General features: G+C 43.5%; 1 protein-coding gene and 1 non-coding gene across 4 annotated transcripts in view; both read left to right on the forward strand.

Moving 5' to 3' along the window:
- The first annotated feature begins 3,309 nt into the window (after positions 1-3,309).
- Positions 3,310-17,059, forward strand: part of LOC149315532 (peroxidasin homolog) — a 64,590-nt gene continuing 50,840 nt past the window's right edge. For all 3 annotated transcript variants that reach the window (XM_089513606.1, XM_089513607.1, XM_089513608.1), the window contains exon 1: positions 3,310-3,545. In XM_089513606.1, coding sequence (XP_089369732.1) covers positions 3,382-3,545 — 164 coding nt within the window. In that variant the 5' untranslated portion in view covers positions 3,310-3,381. The remainder of the gene's footprint in view (positions 3,546-17,059) is intronic.
- Positions 14,751-14,866, forward strand: LOC149315533 (U5 spliceosomal RNA). Its single transcript, XR_016280762.1, has one exon. It is a non-coding gene; the product is annotated as a U5 spliceosomal RNA (small nuclear RNA).

Consider the following 17,059-nt stretch of genomic DNA (forward strand, 5'->3'; position numbering starts at 1 on the left):
GCCCTACTTTGCTCCGCAGGAAAGCCGCAGCCTCCAGACCACGGGACTTCCCTGAGAGCGAAAAGATCCCTTAAAAGACGGGTTCTTTATGTGGTGCGCTTGTGATGCCGCAATGCACCAATGGTGCACTTGCGATGTCACAAGCGTGCCAGGACATGCGGACGCTAGGAGTCTGTCACGTCAAAATGGCGGTGCCCATGTAGACAGGGCGCTGCCATTTTGATGTCCTGGCGACATACTAGGGTTAGGGAGTGTCTAAAAACTACACTCTTGGGCAATATTAGTATATCGTCAGGACGTACTCAAAGGCCCATGTAAACAGGGCCATAGTTTTCCTGACTTATTCCTATTTCTTCCTAATGGTAAGAGCTGTTTGACAGTAGAATACGGATTCTCCTTCTTTCGAGGCTTTTAAACAGAGACTGGATGGCCATTTGTTGGAAGTGATTTGTTTGGGTCTTCCTGCATGGCAGAATGGGTTGGACTGGATGTCCCCTGAGATCTCTCCCAACTCTATGATTCCTTGATTCCTCTTTTCCTAAAACCTTGCAGTTTACAAGACTTGATGAAACAATTCAAAATGAGACATGGTAATGAATGGGGAAGTCAATGGCAACCCCCCTCTGAGTAAATCTTGCCAAAAAAACCCATTATAGGTTTCCCCTTAGGGTTGCCATAAGTCAGAAATGACTTGGAGGCACACAACAACAAATGAACAGGACATATTGTACCTTACGGCAAATATTTATATCTAGTCCTGAAGTAAGCTGAGGAAAGTGGGAGAGGGTGAAAGAAACTGGAACAATTTAAAAGTAGCTGAAACAGAGAGATGACAGAGGATTAATCAGGACTGTCCTTGCCAAACTAGGACAGTTGGAGGATATGCTATGGTGATTCTATCTTAGAGTTTTCTTAGCAAGATTTATTTCAGAAATTTATTTGGAGGAGGTTTGCCATTGCCTTCCTCTCAGGCTGAGAGAGCATAACTTGTCCAAGATTACGCAGTGGGTTTCTGTGGCCGAGCAGAGATATAAATCCTGGTTTCCCAGAGTCTTCAAGCACCACTCAAACCACTACACTATACTGGCTCTCTTAAGGGTATTTTGCAACTTTAAATTGGGGTAAGGATGGGGTGGACATAACTGGTGTTTGTCCTTCAGGCAGCAAAATATATTGGACAAACAGTGATGGCTGAATCAATAAATTCCTGACTGGTCCAAATATAATGTAATATAAAGTCTCCATTGGAAAGAGCAAAATTTGACCAGAAACCAAAAGATGATTTGTGTGATTGTTTGTTTGAGAAATGGAAGTGGTTCAAATAGACACATACTTGTACAGTGCTCCAGCTCCCTACTCCAGTCATATAAATGGAGGGTTTATATAAATTCAACCTTGATAATGAGGAAATTGAAATAGTGAAAGTGTTCCTGCACCTTGGATCAAACACTGATCAGAATGGGGACTGCAGTCAAGAGATCAAAAGAAGATTAGGAATATATTCCCCATTACCATGTAGGGATGTGAGAGCTGGACAGTGGAGAAAGCAGATAGGAAGAAAATCAATTCATTTGAGATGTGCTGCTGGAGAAGAGTACCAAGAATACCACAGACAGTCAACAAACAATTGCATCCCAAAACAAATCAAGCCTGAACTTGTGGGTTATTCGGGCTATGTGGCCAGGTTCTAGAGGAGTTTATTCCTGATGATTCATCAGCATCTGTGGCTGGCATCTTCAGATAACCCACAAAAAACTATGGATGCTGGCCATGAAAGCCTTCAGTTTCACAAGCCGGAACTCTCCCTGGAAGCCAAGATGACTAAATTGAGGCTGTTGTACTTCAGACACATCATGACAAAGCACAACTTGTTAGGAAAGACAGTGATGCTGGAGAAGATAGAGAGCAATAGAAAGAGAGGAGGGGCACACACCAGATGGATAGACTCAATTATTATTATTATTATTATTATTATTATTATTATTATTATTATTCCCACCTCTCCCCACAGATCGAGGCGGGATTACAGCCAGTATCAAATCAATGATACATCATAGATTTGATACTGGCTGTAATCCCGCCTCGATCCATGGGGAGAGGCGGGAAAATATAAATAAATTTTTTATTTTTATTATTATTATTATTATTATTATTATTGATAATAAGGGAAACTGTGGCCCAGTACAGACTGCTGGTTTGTGGTGGCATAAGGCCAATTTTAGGGTTCCGGAGAGCGCAACATCTACATGCTCCGGAACCCTAGCACGTGTGGATGGTGCCATCTTTACGCAGTGCCATCCATATGGCACATGCATACATGACACAAGTGCAGTGCAGTGTCCGCACCTCTGGGCACCATGCTGTCATGGATGCATCACAGTGCACCAATGATACACTGATGATGGCGTCCCCGCATTTTGGTCCTGAGGGACACCACGCATTTTGCCTGCTGCGGCGTCCCTCCAGAGGAAAACCAGATGTCTGCAGCCCAGACTTTCAAGGAGATATGTACCAGGCCCAGAGGCCTAAGCCTACAGGACCTGAGCCAAGAAGTAGAGGATAGGAGATCTTGGAGACATCTCATTCACAAGGATCATCATGAGTGGAGGTTGATTCGAAGGCAGCTAACAAAAAATGGGTTTGACAAAAGGAACTGTGATATAGTGATCTGAGTGTTGGACTACACCTTTGGAGACTATGGTTTAAGTCCCCCATAGAAACTCACTGGGTGGCCTTGGGTAAGTCACACATTCTCAGCCTCCTAGGAAGACAAAGGCAAAAACAACAATCCCTGAACAAATCTTGCCAAGAAACCCCTGTGATAGTTTCGCCTTAAGGTCACCATGAGTCGGAAACAACTGGAAGGTACACAACAACAGGAACACAAATTGGTTTGACATGTTTTAGTAGCCTGCTGGCAAAGGTCTTGACAGATCTGTTTGACTACAAACAACAGCAGGAGACAGGGGATTTGTGTGTATACCATGCGTAACTTTGCCTTTGTTGTCCCACAGTCAATCCTCTCCCAGTCATTGGGTACCCATGCAGATTTTGCCATCATTTTGGGTTTTCAAATCTGCCCCCCTCCTTGCCACCAAAGGAAAGCAAAGAGTCCTCCTTAATCAGGCAGGGAGCCAATAATAGATTTAACTTTTTAAAAATTCTGCTGCGGATACCAGGGTCGCAGTGTGATTCTCGGATGTAGTATATGCATCGTAAGCTGAAAGGGTGGGAGTTGGGCTGTCAAACTGCCTTAACTTAATTAGAAACACATGTCTGTGTGTCCCCTCCTCCTTCACTCTGGCCCTCAAGGCTGGGGAATTTTTTTGTTTGCTTCTTTGCAGCTCAGAATCTGGGGAACTTAACATTCCTGCAAACACCATGCTGGGACGAAGCACAGGCCTTCAAAGTATCTGCCTTCTTCTCCTCTTACCTGTCTCAGCCAGCTCTTGTCCTAGCCGCTGCTTATGTTTTAGGACTACAGTAAGATGTATGCATCTGAGGCTGGAAACTATCCCTGAGGTCCCACCGCAGACAAATGTCCTGTAAGTAGCAGCTTTATTGGAATTTTTTCCCCAAGAAATCTCTGTGTTAGTCCATTACAACAGAAAAAGAAAAGAGGGCAGAAGGAGGAATCTTCACAGCACCTTTAAAGCTGATTTCAGCCTGGGGGTTTATGCATTTCAGTCTACATTTGTGGAGGTGCTGGTGGATATAATATTAAAGCTACAGGTATTTAAGCACAGTTGTACAGTTGTGAGGTGGGGCAGGGTGTAATAGGATAGAGAAAGATGTAGATTGTGACCCCTGCCATAAACCTCAGAATTGTGTGAGATGATGCAGGTCTATCAAGTTGGTTTATTCGTTCTGAAGTGAGAAAGCAATAAAACCCACTACTTCATGTTCTTTGCCTACCAGATATTTTGGACTTATGGTGACCCTAAGCAAACCTATAATGGGATTTTCTTGGCAAGATTCATTCATTGTCTTCCTCTGAGGTTGAGAAAGTATAACTTGATAGTTTTTTGTGGGGTTTTCGGGCTATGTGGCCATGTTCTGGAAGAGTTTATTCTTGACGGTTTACCAGCATCTGTGCCTGGCATCTTTAGAGAAGGATGCCATGGAAGTGGTGAAATGTCAGGAATAAACTCTTCCAGAAGACAGCCATATAGCCCGAAAAACCTACAAAAAACTATGGATGCCAACCGTGAAAGCCTTTGGCTTGACAGTATAACTTGAGTTTCCAATGCCAAGCAGGGATCTGAACCATGCCTTCCAGCATCCTAGTCCAAAACTCAAATCACTACATCACATGGGCTGTCTCAAAAATTCACAATAAGGATGGGATTTGAACCCAAGCATGCAGAGCTCTGCATGTCCATGAATTTAACCTCTGAGTTGCTTCATCCAAAATCTAGTTACCTGAAAGTCTGAAGTAGAAAAAATTTCTAAGGAGAACTGAGCAGACAGTGTAGAGCACAATGAGTGAACCTATGCAGCTCTGTGGCTAGAAAGTCAGATTTTGAATCCAGAAGTCCTGGGTTCAAGTCTTGCCTCTGCAACTTTTCAGAATTCCTGTCTTAGTTTTACTTCCTTGTCTGTATGACAGGAATGGCAACAACAACCATCATAGAATGAGAATAAAACCAAGCAGACTTGCCATGGCTACAGATATATTCAAAGTTCTGAACCATTTTCCAAATGATGCCATATCTTGACATATCAGGAGAAGACATGACTCACTAAAAAGACAATGATGAGTACAGTAGAAGGTAGATGGCAGTACAAAAAGAGGAGGACCACATTACAAGTGGACAGAGTCAGTAAAGGAAGCCATGGCTCTGAGTTTGCAAGACATGAGCGGAGCAGATTATGACCAGGGATCTTGGAGGTCTCTCATTCACAGGGCTACCATGAGTTGAAGTTGACCTGATGGCAAATAAGAACAACAAAGGGCCATATGACTATGATTTTCTTGTAGGTTTCCTACTGTACAACCAACACAATCACTTCCCTTGAGATTTTATTGTGGCCAAGTTGTGGCAACTGGGAATACTAAGAAAAGGTTTCATGCAAATCGATGTGCCTTTTGTTAAATTACCAAGTCTTCTTTATTTAATGGGGATCTGTAAATGTAACCAGTAAGGAGGCATATAAAAGTAACACAGTACTGTCGAGGATGCTTTGAATGTGATTTCCTGCATGGCAGGAGGTTGGACTGGATTGCCCTTGTGTTCTCTTCCAACTCTATGATTCTACTCTACTAAACTTTGGTGAGACCTCATCTAGGCACCACAGTTCAAGAATATATCTAGAGAAAGGCAGCTAAGATGGTAAAGGGTCTAGAAATCAAGCCCTACAAGGAATATCTCAGGGATCTGAGTATGTTTAATTCGGAGAAGAGGTGACATGATGGCCATCTTTAAATATGTAAAGAGATAGCATGTAAAAGACAGAGGAAGCTTGTTTTCTGCTGCTTCAGAAACTAGGGCACAAACCAATGGATTCAAATTACAAAACAAGATTTCACCTAAATATTAGAAAGAACTGCTTGACTCTAAGAGCTGTTTGAAAGTGGAATAGACTGCAGCAGAGGGTGGTGGATGCTGTCCTTCATTGGAGGTTTTCAAACAGAGGTTGCATGGTATCTCTCAAGAGTGCATTACCTGTGTATTCCTGCATGGGAGAGGATTTGGTTAGTTGTTCCCTTGAGGTTCCTTCCAGCTCTCTGATTCTATGATATTCATTTCTCCAGACCCTGCTTCTTTCCACATGCTTATGATCAGAGATGTGCTGGCAGCAATCCCTTTTCTGCAAAGCGGGTGGGGTTAAGAGGGAGAGGACAGAACAGGTGATCACTTTAAGTCAAGATATCAAGAGATTTTCCTATCTTCCTGTGTGTGTGTGTGTGTGTGTGTGTGTGTGTGTGTTTCTTGCCTGAGGAAGAGGAAATGGTAGAATGGTTTTAAATGTGTTGTTTATGTGTTCAGTCTGTACCACTTCTACACTTTGAAAGCAAGCACAAGAACATTTTAAATTCCAGTTTGCACTGCTAATATCCTTAATTTTTTTGTATGGTAGACTGGTAGGCAGAGTCTGGGGTGAAAAGGAAACCATTTTTATTGCCAGCCCGCAAAAGTAGCATATAAATATGCCTGCCTACTTCAATGTACATAGTGACTGGGTGTGATTTCACTGTGCAGAGGAGCAGTTGCAGAGGGGAGGTGTGTTGGTGGCTGGTGGGTGGGGGGTGGGGGGGAGAGGTTGTCCCTACAGTATTTTCAGTGGAGAATCTCAAAAAAAGAAAAACGAAGGAAGTTGCTTTGGCAGTCTGGAGCTGAGAGAGAGATTTGTGAAGGCAGAGCATGAAAGTAGAGGGGGGGGGGGCACATTTCTACTGCCTGCCAGCGTCCAAGAGGAGAAAAATAGGTACACTTGTTTCCAGCTGAATGGACAAAAGGTCCACAGTATAGTAGTAAGGAAGCCAAATGGGCCAGCCTCTCCCATGGCGCCTGGCGTTGTCAGGCCTTTGCCAAAACTCATTTCTGAAACAGCTGGAGAACGCACGTTTCAGTCTACCAAACGGTCTTCCACATGTGCATGGCACCAATGTTATGATGGTGTTTTACATTCCATGCAGTTTTAAGCTCTATCCAGCTGAGAGCCTGATCTTTTCAGCAACTCAAAATCCTATGCAGACACAGTGCAGACTGCATACTCTCCAACTGTCCTGATTTGGCATGGATAGCTCCAATGAATCCTCTGCCATCCCACTTTTTTTTTACTACCTTTCAAACATCCCACCTTTTCTCTCCTCTACCCACTCTCTCCCTTTGTCTTCAGCTGATTTCAGGGGCTGCAAACCAAGATCAAAGAATATCCCCCATGATATTCTTGCAAACAGGCTAATAAAATGTGGGCTAGACAATGGGCCTTATCACACATGGAGGGTTTGCAGCTCAGATCCGCAGTCACTCCTGTTCTAGCAACACGAAACGTGATGTTTTTTCACACCAGATACGGAGTCACTCCTGTCTAGCAATGTGAATTCATGTTAAAACGTGATGTTTTATCACACCTGGTTGCCTTTCCGTTGCCCTTCCGAATCGAGGGGGAAGTGGAGTCAGTTTGATTCCAGACAAGTCACATGATGCGGATTCAAGCAAAGCGTAGTGAGTGCACATTGTATTACCACACCAGAGGGTTCAACGATTTGAATCGACACCCTTGCGCATGCTCAATGGGGCTCTGGACACTGCCCTCCTTCCCTGCCCCCCCTCCTTAGCTTACCTTCATCGGGGTGAAGGAGCAGTCAGGGGATGATGGGATAGGTCGCAGGGGGTCACTGGGGCCAGGATTGGGATGAAGGAGCAGTCAGGGGATGATGGGATAGGTTGCAGTGGGTCACTGGGGACTGGATCGGGGTGAAGGAGCAGGCAGGGGATGGTAGGATGGGTGGCAGGGGGCAGAGAGGACGAGATGGGGTGGAGGAGGAGGGGGGATGAAGGAGCAGGACGCAGAGGGCCAAGGGGGGTGACATTGGAGTGATCTTCCACACCAGACCAATTCGAAGTGCAATCGAAGTGAGCTTAGAAGCAGATTTTGGTGAATTCACTTGTTTCCGAATTCACCAAAATGAGGAGTCAGTGCAGATTGAATGCGGAAGCGCCTCGTAAGAACCCCCCATAGAAGGCAATCACATGAGACAACACATCGCGGTTTAGCGTGAATTAGCATTGTTGGACCCGCAGTCACATCGGAATTGAGCTGCAAAAAGCTGCAAAAACCTCTATACGATAAACACCAATGCAACTGTTAGGTCGATTTGTAATTGGTTGACTGGCCAAACCCAAAGGTTATGTCCTGCAGCCAGTGCTATTCAACATCTTTATTGGTGACTTGGATGAAGAAATAGAGGGCATACCTATCAAATTTGCAGAGGACACCAAATTAGGATGGATAGCTAATACCCCAGGAGAATCATAGAACCATAGAATCATAGAGTTGGAAGAGACTACAAGGGCCATCCAGTTCCACACCCTGCCATGCAGGAAATCTCAATCAAAGCATCTCCGACAGATTGCCATCCAGCCTCTTTTTAAAGACCTCTAAAGAAGGAGACTCCACTACACTCCGAGGGAATTTGTTCCACTGTCAAACATCCCTTACTGTTAGGAAGTTCCTCCTAATGTTGTGTAGGAATCTCTTTTCCTGTAGCTTGCATCCATTGCTCCAGGTCCTGTTCTCTGGAGCAGCATAAAACAAGCTTGCTCCCTCCTCAATATGACATCCCTTCACGTATTTAAACAGGGTTATCATATCACATCTTAACCTTCTTTTCTCCAGGCTAAACATCCTCAGCTCCCTAAGTCATTCCTCATAGGGCATGGTTTCCAGACCCTTCACCATTTTAGTCGCCCTCCTTTGGACATGCTCCAGTTTCTCAACATCTTTTTAAAAGAGGATCAACATTCAAAATGACCTTAAAAGATTAGAAAGCTGGGCCAAAACTAACAAAATGAATTTCAACAGGGAGAAATATAAGGTACTGCACTTAGGCAGAAACTTAGAAACTTAAGTGGAGAGGAATCAGCCTGAAGATGTTCCACCATCAAGGTGCTTTTGCATGAATCCACCAAACTTATCTCACAGAGTGTTGGAACGCACAGACAGAGTCTTTTAAAATGTCCATCTTCCCATCTCCTATTAAAGCATCAGGATACAGAACAGAAGGAGCCACCATGTAGTATAGTGGTTTGAGCAGTGGACTATGAATCTGGAAACCAAGGTTTGAATCCCTGCTCAGCCATGGAAACCTATTGGGTGACCTTGGGCAAGTCATACTCTCTCAGCCTCAGAGGATAGTAATGACACACACACACACACACACACACACACACACAAACTTGTACAAAAAAAAAAAACCTCTGTGATAGATTCTCCTTAGGGTCACCATAAGTCAGAAATGACTTGAAGGCACACAACAAATACAGAGCAGAAAATTCCCACACTGCTAAGGGTTATGTTTTCTTCTGCCAGTGGTGAGAATTTCAAAATAAAACAGCTGCATGACTTGAAACAATTCTGCTCCAGGTTTGAATGAAAGCCCAGTGGAACCACATTTTTGTAAGATATGTACGTTTCCCTCTGATTCTGTACTTATCCATACCTTCTTGCTCTCCCAATTTGGAAGGGACAGTCCCGATTAATTCTCTGTTATCCCACTTTTTCAGCTGCTTTAAAATGTCCCAGCTTCTCTCCCCTCCTCCTCCTTTCTTCCTTTGTCCTCAGCTTAGTTCACTTGCTGCAAAGTGAGTTCAAAATATAAAAGTAGCTTGCACTCAATTAGCTCAGGAGGGAAGAAAAGAGGGATAGAGAGCTCAGGCCAAAGCAAATTGCTGCATCCTCTCCTAGCTTGTGCATTCTTCTTCAGTAACCCTTGTCATCTTATTTACACTCTGATGTTGCATGGCCACACGTCTCAGTTTTTATCTGCAAAAAGCTGGAGGGTATGCCTATGATTCCCATTCCTACCCTTCACAGCTGAAAACTGCTGAAATCCAGGCAGATTCACTAGCCCTCACTGCCCATGAGTGACCCATTTTTCCTCAGTTCCAACATTGCTCATAATGCTTTATCCCAAATACAGAAACCACAGAGGGCAAGCAAATAGATATGTCAGCTCTGTAAAATATGTGATGGATGACAGCAATTGCATCTTGGCTCTCTGTCCTGCTTCTCCTGTCCAGATGTGAACTGGTAGGATAGAGCCAATGGACTTGGAGAAAAGTCTGCAGTTGTGGAGTATTTGTTTCAGTGACTTTTGAACCAAATGGGCCTTTTTGGCTATTTGTTTCACAATGTGATATTTGGATTTATTTTTTTTTTTGGAAGGTTCAGCATTAAGCTACATGGAAAGAAGCAAGGGAGAAAGGAAAATAGATCCTATTTTAGTGCTGTATGGTTTGTTCTCTCTCGTATTATGTATGGAAGTAGATGAAAATCATATTTATACATTTCCTTTCACCAAATGGTTGTGGTGTTTATTCCATACAGAACCTATATGCACAAAAATGCATTACTACATGGATTGTTTGTTTGTTTGTTTGTTTTGGAATATTTATACTCTCAGAGCAGCTTACAAATTGTTAGACATTTCCCTACTCCCACGCTTCTTGGTATGCCCAAAATATGACACTCAGTTTAGTTACCAAAGAAATAAGGGCAGCATATAATCCAGCATTTAAGATTATTCACAGTTTCCGCCATGTTAGTGGACCAGTGAAACCACTCTGTCTTTTAATATGAATTATATAGCTCCCCATGGGGTTGTCTACATGGGCCAAAAGGCCATGGTTGTCTCATCTAGTTTAGATGATGCAAGTCAAATGGATTAGTGTGCCTTTTGTTCAAGGGGAGAAAACTGGACACATCAAAGAAAGGTACATGGTTCTCCCTACCATCCCACTTATTTCACAACAACCCTATAAGGTAGGCTAGGTTGGAAAATGATTGACTAACCCAAGGTCACCCAGTGAGGTTTATGACTGAATGGGTATTGGACCTTGCATCTCCCTGGATTTAGTTCAATGCTAAACACTAATCCACCATCTTTCCTCATCCTCCTTTTTTAATTTTTTAACAAAATTATTATTATTATAAAGTACAGCAATCTGGAAGAGAAACTAAGTATGTTATGCCACACTATTGCCAGTTTGGCAATTCCTAGTTTCTTTTTAAAAAGAATTACTTTGTCTGGCATTCTCCTTGGCACTTCCACCTTTCTAAATAGCCCTACATGTGTGCAAAATTGAATTGAGTAGTTTTGCAATGTCCATACTGACCTCAGGACTGCCATGATGTTACAATGTATGAGCATCTGTTGTAGCCAGTGAAGTGACTGATGCACCATAGTGCAATGTGCATTGGGGCACTTCTCAGTGCACATCTACATAGTGGCTGGGAAATGTTGGGGCACAATAGGAGTGGTCAATGCACATCAGAAGTGCTCAGTACTCATCAGAAATGCCTAGTGCACCTTAGAAGTGCCCAATGCACATCAGTGCTAGGGACTCCTGGGAACTGTAGTTTATTTTGGCACTAGAGCGCTATGAAGGAGAAGGGTAAATGTCTCACAAAACTATCATCTCAAACTGGATTATTTCTGCAGTGGGTTTTGGATCAAAGATGCAGTGGAGGAACTCGGCTCTGGGCAAGAGGAAAGGGCTGTATGTGAATCTCCAGCTCAGCAAGTAGAGCAGCAGCTTGCTACAGTTTGGCCTGTTACAGACTGCCAAAATAAAGCTGCTTCGGGTCTCTTTGGAAGTATGCTATTTAAATGATGCATGGGTCCTAAGAGTCCGGAGGTCGCACCAAAGCCACACTCCATTCCTAAGCACTGGGGTGCAGCTTTGGTGCAGCTTCCGGATTCTTAGGATGCATACATCATTTAAATAGCATACCTCCAAAGAGAGCCGAGGATCTTTATTTTGGCAGTCTGTAACAGGCCTTTGTAAGGGTTAATTGATTCCTTGCTGCAACTTTCAAAGGCTCTCCAGGGAGGGTTTACTTTATTAGCTTCCTTCCTCCTTTCTTCCCCATTGTTGTGTTGCCAGGGTTCACCCTCCATTCTGCTCTGTGTCTCAATGATTCCTAAACTTTTCTCTTCCAGATGTTTTGGACTTCAGCTTCCAGGTTTCCTGGCTGGGGGCTTCTGGGAGTTGAAGTCCAAAACACCTGGAGGAACAAAGTTTGGGAACCATTGTATCCAGTTAGAAGGAAACAGGTTAGATAAAATGTTTCTTATCCTGTCTCCCTACATGAGTGAGAACAGATAACCCCCTCATGTCAGCTTGATCTGGAAACCTAAGATTTCTCTCTTAATTTCCAAACAGGAAAATATGTTCTCTGTGGGTGCATTGACACTGTAGAAATAATGCAGTTTGTCACCACCTTAAGTGCTGGAGCTTCAGCCTATGGAATCCTGGGATTTGTAATTTTCACAGGGTATTTAGTCCTCTCCACCAAAGAATGCTGGTGCCTCACAACACTACAAATCCCGGTATTCTGTTGGGTAGTGCCATGACAGTTAAAGTGATGTCAAATTATATTATTGCTACAGTGCAGAAGCAACCCTTGTGTATGTATGCATGCGTTTAAATTACAATATGGGACAACTATGGTTGGTAATTAATCCCTAATGGGAAACATTTTTAGGTCTCAGGTTTTCACTTGGAATACTCAACCTGAGACAATCCTGAACTGGCAGCCCTAACCTTAACATTTTCAAAAATTAGAACTGTGTTGTAAACTCAATTATGGGAAATAAATATAAATATTTTAAAAGGGCAGGCTATTAACAGCAAGAATGTTATTTTATTTATTTATATCCTGCCTTTTATCATGGGATCTCAGGTCAGCGTACAAATAATGTAAACAGTTGGAAACAATTCCAGATGAAAACAATAGTTTGTCAAAGGATAAAAATATATAAAATAAGCAACAGGTTGCAGTAGGTTAAAAGGCAACAACAAATTAAAACCAGGTACAGTGGGCTTTGGTTTCTTTTGTGGTTTGGTTCCAGGACCCCCAGGGATGCCAAACTCCATGGATGCTCAAGTCCCATTAAATACAATGGGATATTATCATTATTATTATTACAGTGGGCCCTTGGTGTCCTTTGTGGTTTGGTTCCAGGGCCCCCCATGAATGACAAAATCTGGGGATGTTCAAGTCCTATTAAATACAATAGGATATTATTATTATTATTATTATTATTATTATTATTACAGTGGCCCCTTGGTATCCTCTGGGGTTTGGTCCCCCGTCCCCCCCGTGGATACCAAAACCCATTCAATATAATGGGGTAATAAATGGTGTCCCTTCTACAAAATGGTGAAATCAAGGTTTACTTTTGGGAATTTATGTATTTTTTGGATATTTTTATGCTTGGATGCTTGAATCCGTGTATAAGGAAGGCTGACTGTATATGTGTATTTCAAAATAAATTAGGGCCCAAAGTCTTTAATGCAAAACCACGGTTTGATTTACTGCTGAAAAGAAAGCAATGCTGGCCCCAATGGGGCCTCCGAGGGTGGGCATTCTTCATTGGGGTGCCACAGCTGAGAAGCACCTCTCTTATGTTCTCCTAGACAGTATTACTCCCACCGAAGCAACACAGTGGAGAGCTCCTCCAACAGACCCCAGTTCTAAGGGCGGGGATATATAGGGAGAGGCACTACTTCAACCGTCAGGGATCCAAGCCCATCACCTGTCCTGCTCAGGTCTTGCAAATCTGGTGCAGTGGCTGCCACACTGCAGAATAAATGCAGTGTGACACTGCTTTAACTGTCATGGCTCCATCCTATGGAATCCTGGGACTTGTAGTTTGCAGTAGCACCAGAGCTCTCTGACAGAGAAGGCTAAATAGCTCACCAAACGACAGATCCCAGGGTTCCATAGCACTGAGCCATGACAGTTCATGCAGTGCAAAACTTCATTAGTTCTGCAGTGTGGACACAGCCCTTGTTTTAGTCAATCTACCTTCTTTTCCTACAGCCTCTCATTTTTCCCTTGGAGGTTGGCGGCAGCCTTCACAGTAAATAACTGATAGAGATCTTGCCAAGAACAATGTTTTCTTTCAATTGTTTCTCGCTTATTCTCACTGTAATGAAAAGTACTTTGGGCTGGCTTGATTTGGAATGAGGAAATCAAGACCTACAGAGCTGTAGTCCATAAAGGTATCTTTGGCATATTATGTCGCTTGACCAAAGAAAGCCTTTTTTCTGACAGGGCACATATTTTGCTTAGAGATGCCAGGTTTAAAGCAACCTTCATTTTTTGAAGGGACAGAGTTTGGGAAACATATCCAGGGGTAGCTGTATTGGCCATGTAGCAAAGCACAATAACATCCACAATCCACAAAACAGTGATACCTTATTGGAACAACCACAGGCAAAAGTGTTGCAAGCTTTTGAAGCTTCACTGGCTTCTTCATCTTTGCCTGATAAAGAAGCCAGTGAAGTTTTGAAAGCTTGCAACATGTATTTCTTTTGCATTCGGTTGGCCCAATAAAAGTGTTATTGTTTTGTGGCTTTGGGTTGTTAAAGTTTGGGAAAGTTACTTTTTGGAGTACAACTAGCTTCCCCTCAGCCAGCATGACAATCATTATTATTATTATTATTATTAAGTGTTATTCATAAAGTGTTGTAAATTTACACAGCACCGTATATACAATCAAGTAAAATAGATAAAATAAACCTGCCTATGAGGTACCTTCTATGAAAATAATAGAACATAATGCATATTAATACATCTTAACATTCAAACAATCAAATATAGCAGACAACAGATTAAGATAACATTGGACTAGGAACTTTTATCCAAAAAAAGTAATTTTCCCAAGCTCTCAGTGCTAGTTCAGGGATCTTGTTTAATGTCAATTTAAAGGTTTTTCCTAAAACCTAAGGTTTCCTGTTCGGTGACCATCAGTCTCAGCTGGGCAGGCCTTAGGCTCATTTGCATCTCTTGCAACCATGATGCATTGCACAGAAGCAAGCCCAAAACCTTCTCAATTTTGGTCATTTTATGTTAACACCAAGGGTCTGGTTTGGAAAAAAGAATATTGGGGGGGGGGGGGGATTAGAAGATGTTTTTCATTGCTACCTGTTGGAAAATGTTTGGGCTCAGTGCCACCATAACATGAAAGGCAGTCGATGCTGAACTGGCTCTTTGCATCTGTATTGCAAATTATACTCTGGTTTCTCTTCATATTGTATAAATCTTTCGCCTTTTACTAAAGATTTCCGTGGAGAGGAACGTCTATGAGTTTCAAAGTAATTTTTTGAGGCTCTGCTGATGCAGAGCTGTCTTTGCTTTGCTAAAAAATAGAGTTGATTGTGTCTGAGAACTTTTCTTCTGCAACTCTTTTCTGCACTTGCAAGGCTGAACTTTTTTGGATGTTTTCCAAAGATGCTTTCCCCTTCCAAATGCATAGATGTTTTCCCCTGCCTAATGCAGGGTGACCAGATGTCCTCCTTTTCCAGGATGTGCCCTACATTTCAGCCTTCTGTCCAAGAGGAATTCCAAAATGTATTGCATTTTGAGCAAGACTAAAAAGCATGAATTTATATTTATAGGAGTGTTTTTAGCTTTTATTCTGTAACATCCTACATGTTTCTTGGATGTTCTACATTTTGCAGTGCCTTGCCCTCCTTTGCAGTTAAGACATCTGGTCATCCTGTTCAAACGTCTATAAAGAGGAGTATGGGAAAGCCAGCATGGTGTAGTGATTTGAGCATTGGACCATGACTTGGGAAACCAGAGTTCAAATCCTGGCTAAGCCATATAAATCCACTGGGTGACCTTGGTCAAGTCACACTCTCTCAGCCTCAGGATGCCCCCTCCGAAGAAACCAGCCAGAAACCTCATGATAGGTTACCCTTAGGGTCACCATAAATTGGAAATGACTTGAATAAATATCATGGGGTGGCTTGGGTGTTTGTTATATAGGGTGGATATCATGGTTTTAGTGTGAAGGCACTCAGCAACAACAACAACAACAAGAAAGCCAGCCTGCTGTGGATGTTTTATTCCTGCAAAAACTAATTTTGTATTAAAGAGCTAAAGGATATTTTCTTCATCCCACAGTACATCATCCCTCCATATCTGTGCCTTTGATTTTTGTGGATTCACTTTTGCTCTAGGAAGCTCTAGGTCTTCCAGTGCAATTCTGTGTCAACGTCTGCCAGAAGTCACACTGGAGGACCTAGAAATTCCTAAAGTTAACAAATTAATCAAACCCATGAATATTCAAAAGCCCATAGGTTTGCCTTAGGGTTGTTGTCATAAATCAGAAACGCCTTTGAAAGCACACAACAACAACAAAGGGCATTATGACCTAGGATACTGCTTTTCAGCAGTTGCTCTCTCATCTTCCTGTCTGTAGAGATTGTGTCTGAAATGGTTTCTAATTTTTGGAGACCCTAAGAAGAACGTATTCCAGGGTTTTCTTGGCAAGATTTGTTCAAAGGGGGGGGGGGGGGATTGTCTTTGCCTTCCTTTGAGGCTGAGAGAATGTTACTTGCTCAAGATCACTGGCTGGCTTTTCCATGGCCGAATGGGTATTAAAATACAACCAATGGCACCACTTTTCTGCAGTGGTGGGAATACTTTGGGATGAAGAAACTGCCCTGTGGATTTCTAATATAAATTAGTTTTTACAGGAACAAAACATGGGACTATCGGAGACTCCCCCCCCCCTCATCTGAAGGGCATCTATGTTGTTGAGCTGCTAGTATTGGGAGAAAGGGTGAAATACAAATAAAATAATCAAATTAATAAAATGAGCACGGGAGATGCCATTTCCCTTGTTGGCGGAAGTAGCAAAATGGCTTTGGCTGGCCTTCATGGGAAAGAGTAGACAGGGCCTTCTTGGTGGCTGCACCCAGGTTCTGAAACACCTTTTCTAGAAATGCTACAATGGCCCATTACAAACGGGCCAGAAAGTACGCGCAGAGCGCGTACTAGGGTTAGAAAGAGGCGGTGCTTCCGCACCCCCTAACCCTAGTGCGCGCTCCGCTCACACAAAATGGCGGCGCCCGTTCCACACGGCCGCCGCCATGATGACGTCACGACCGCGCCACCTCTATACGGGGTGGCGCAGACGTGACGTCCTCGCTCCGCGCCAGGGCGCTTAGTGCGCCCTTAGAGTGGAGCAGGAAGGAGCTCCGTTTCGGAGATCCTTCCTGGTTTGGTCCGCTGGGTGCAGCCTTCACACGGCTGCGCCCAGCGGACCAAAGGAGAAAGGGGCCAAGTGGCCCCTTTCTCCTCCTCCCCGCCGCCGCGAGGTGTCCTTAGGGCTTGAAGCCCCAAGGACACCCCTTTCCAGGCTGTGGGGAAGGGGCCTTTTGATGCTTCCCCGCAGCCTGAAAAGTGGCGGATTGGGGCCTCAGCGGCTGCCGCTCTGGACACTGAGGCCCCGATACCCCGGGGAAAGGGGCGGGTGCAGCCCGCCCCAAACGGGCGGTCTGTAACCCACCAACGTCTCTTTGCTTGCTGT

Source organism: Sceloporus occidentalis, unplaced genomic scaffold (assembly GCF_023333645.1).
Source record: "Sceloporus occidentalis isolate IW3139 unplaced genomic scaffold, rSceOcc1.0.p SCAF_3, whole genome shotgun sequence".
Classification (NCBI taxonomy): Eukaryota; Metazoa; Chordata; class Lepidosauria; order Squamata; family Phrynosomatidae; genus Sceloporus; species Sceloporus occidentalis.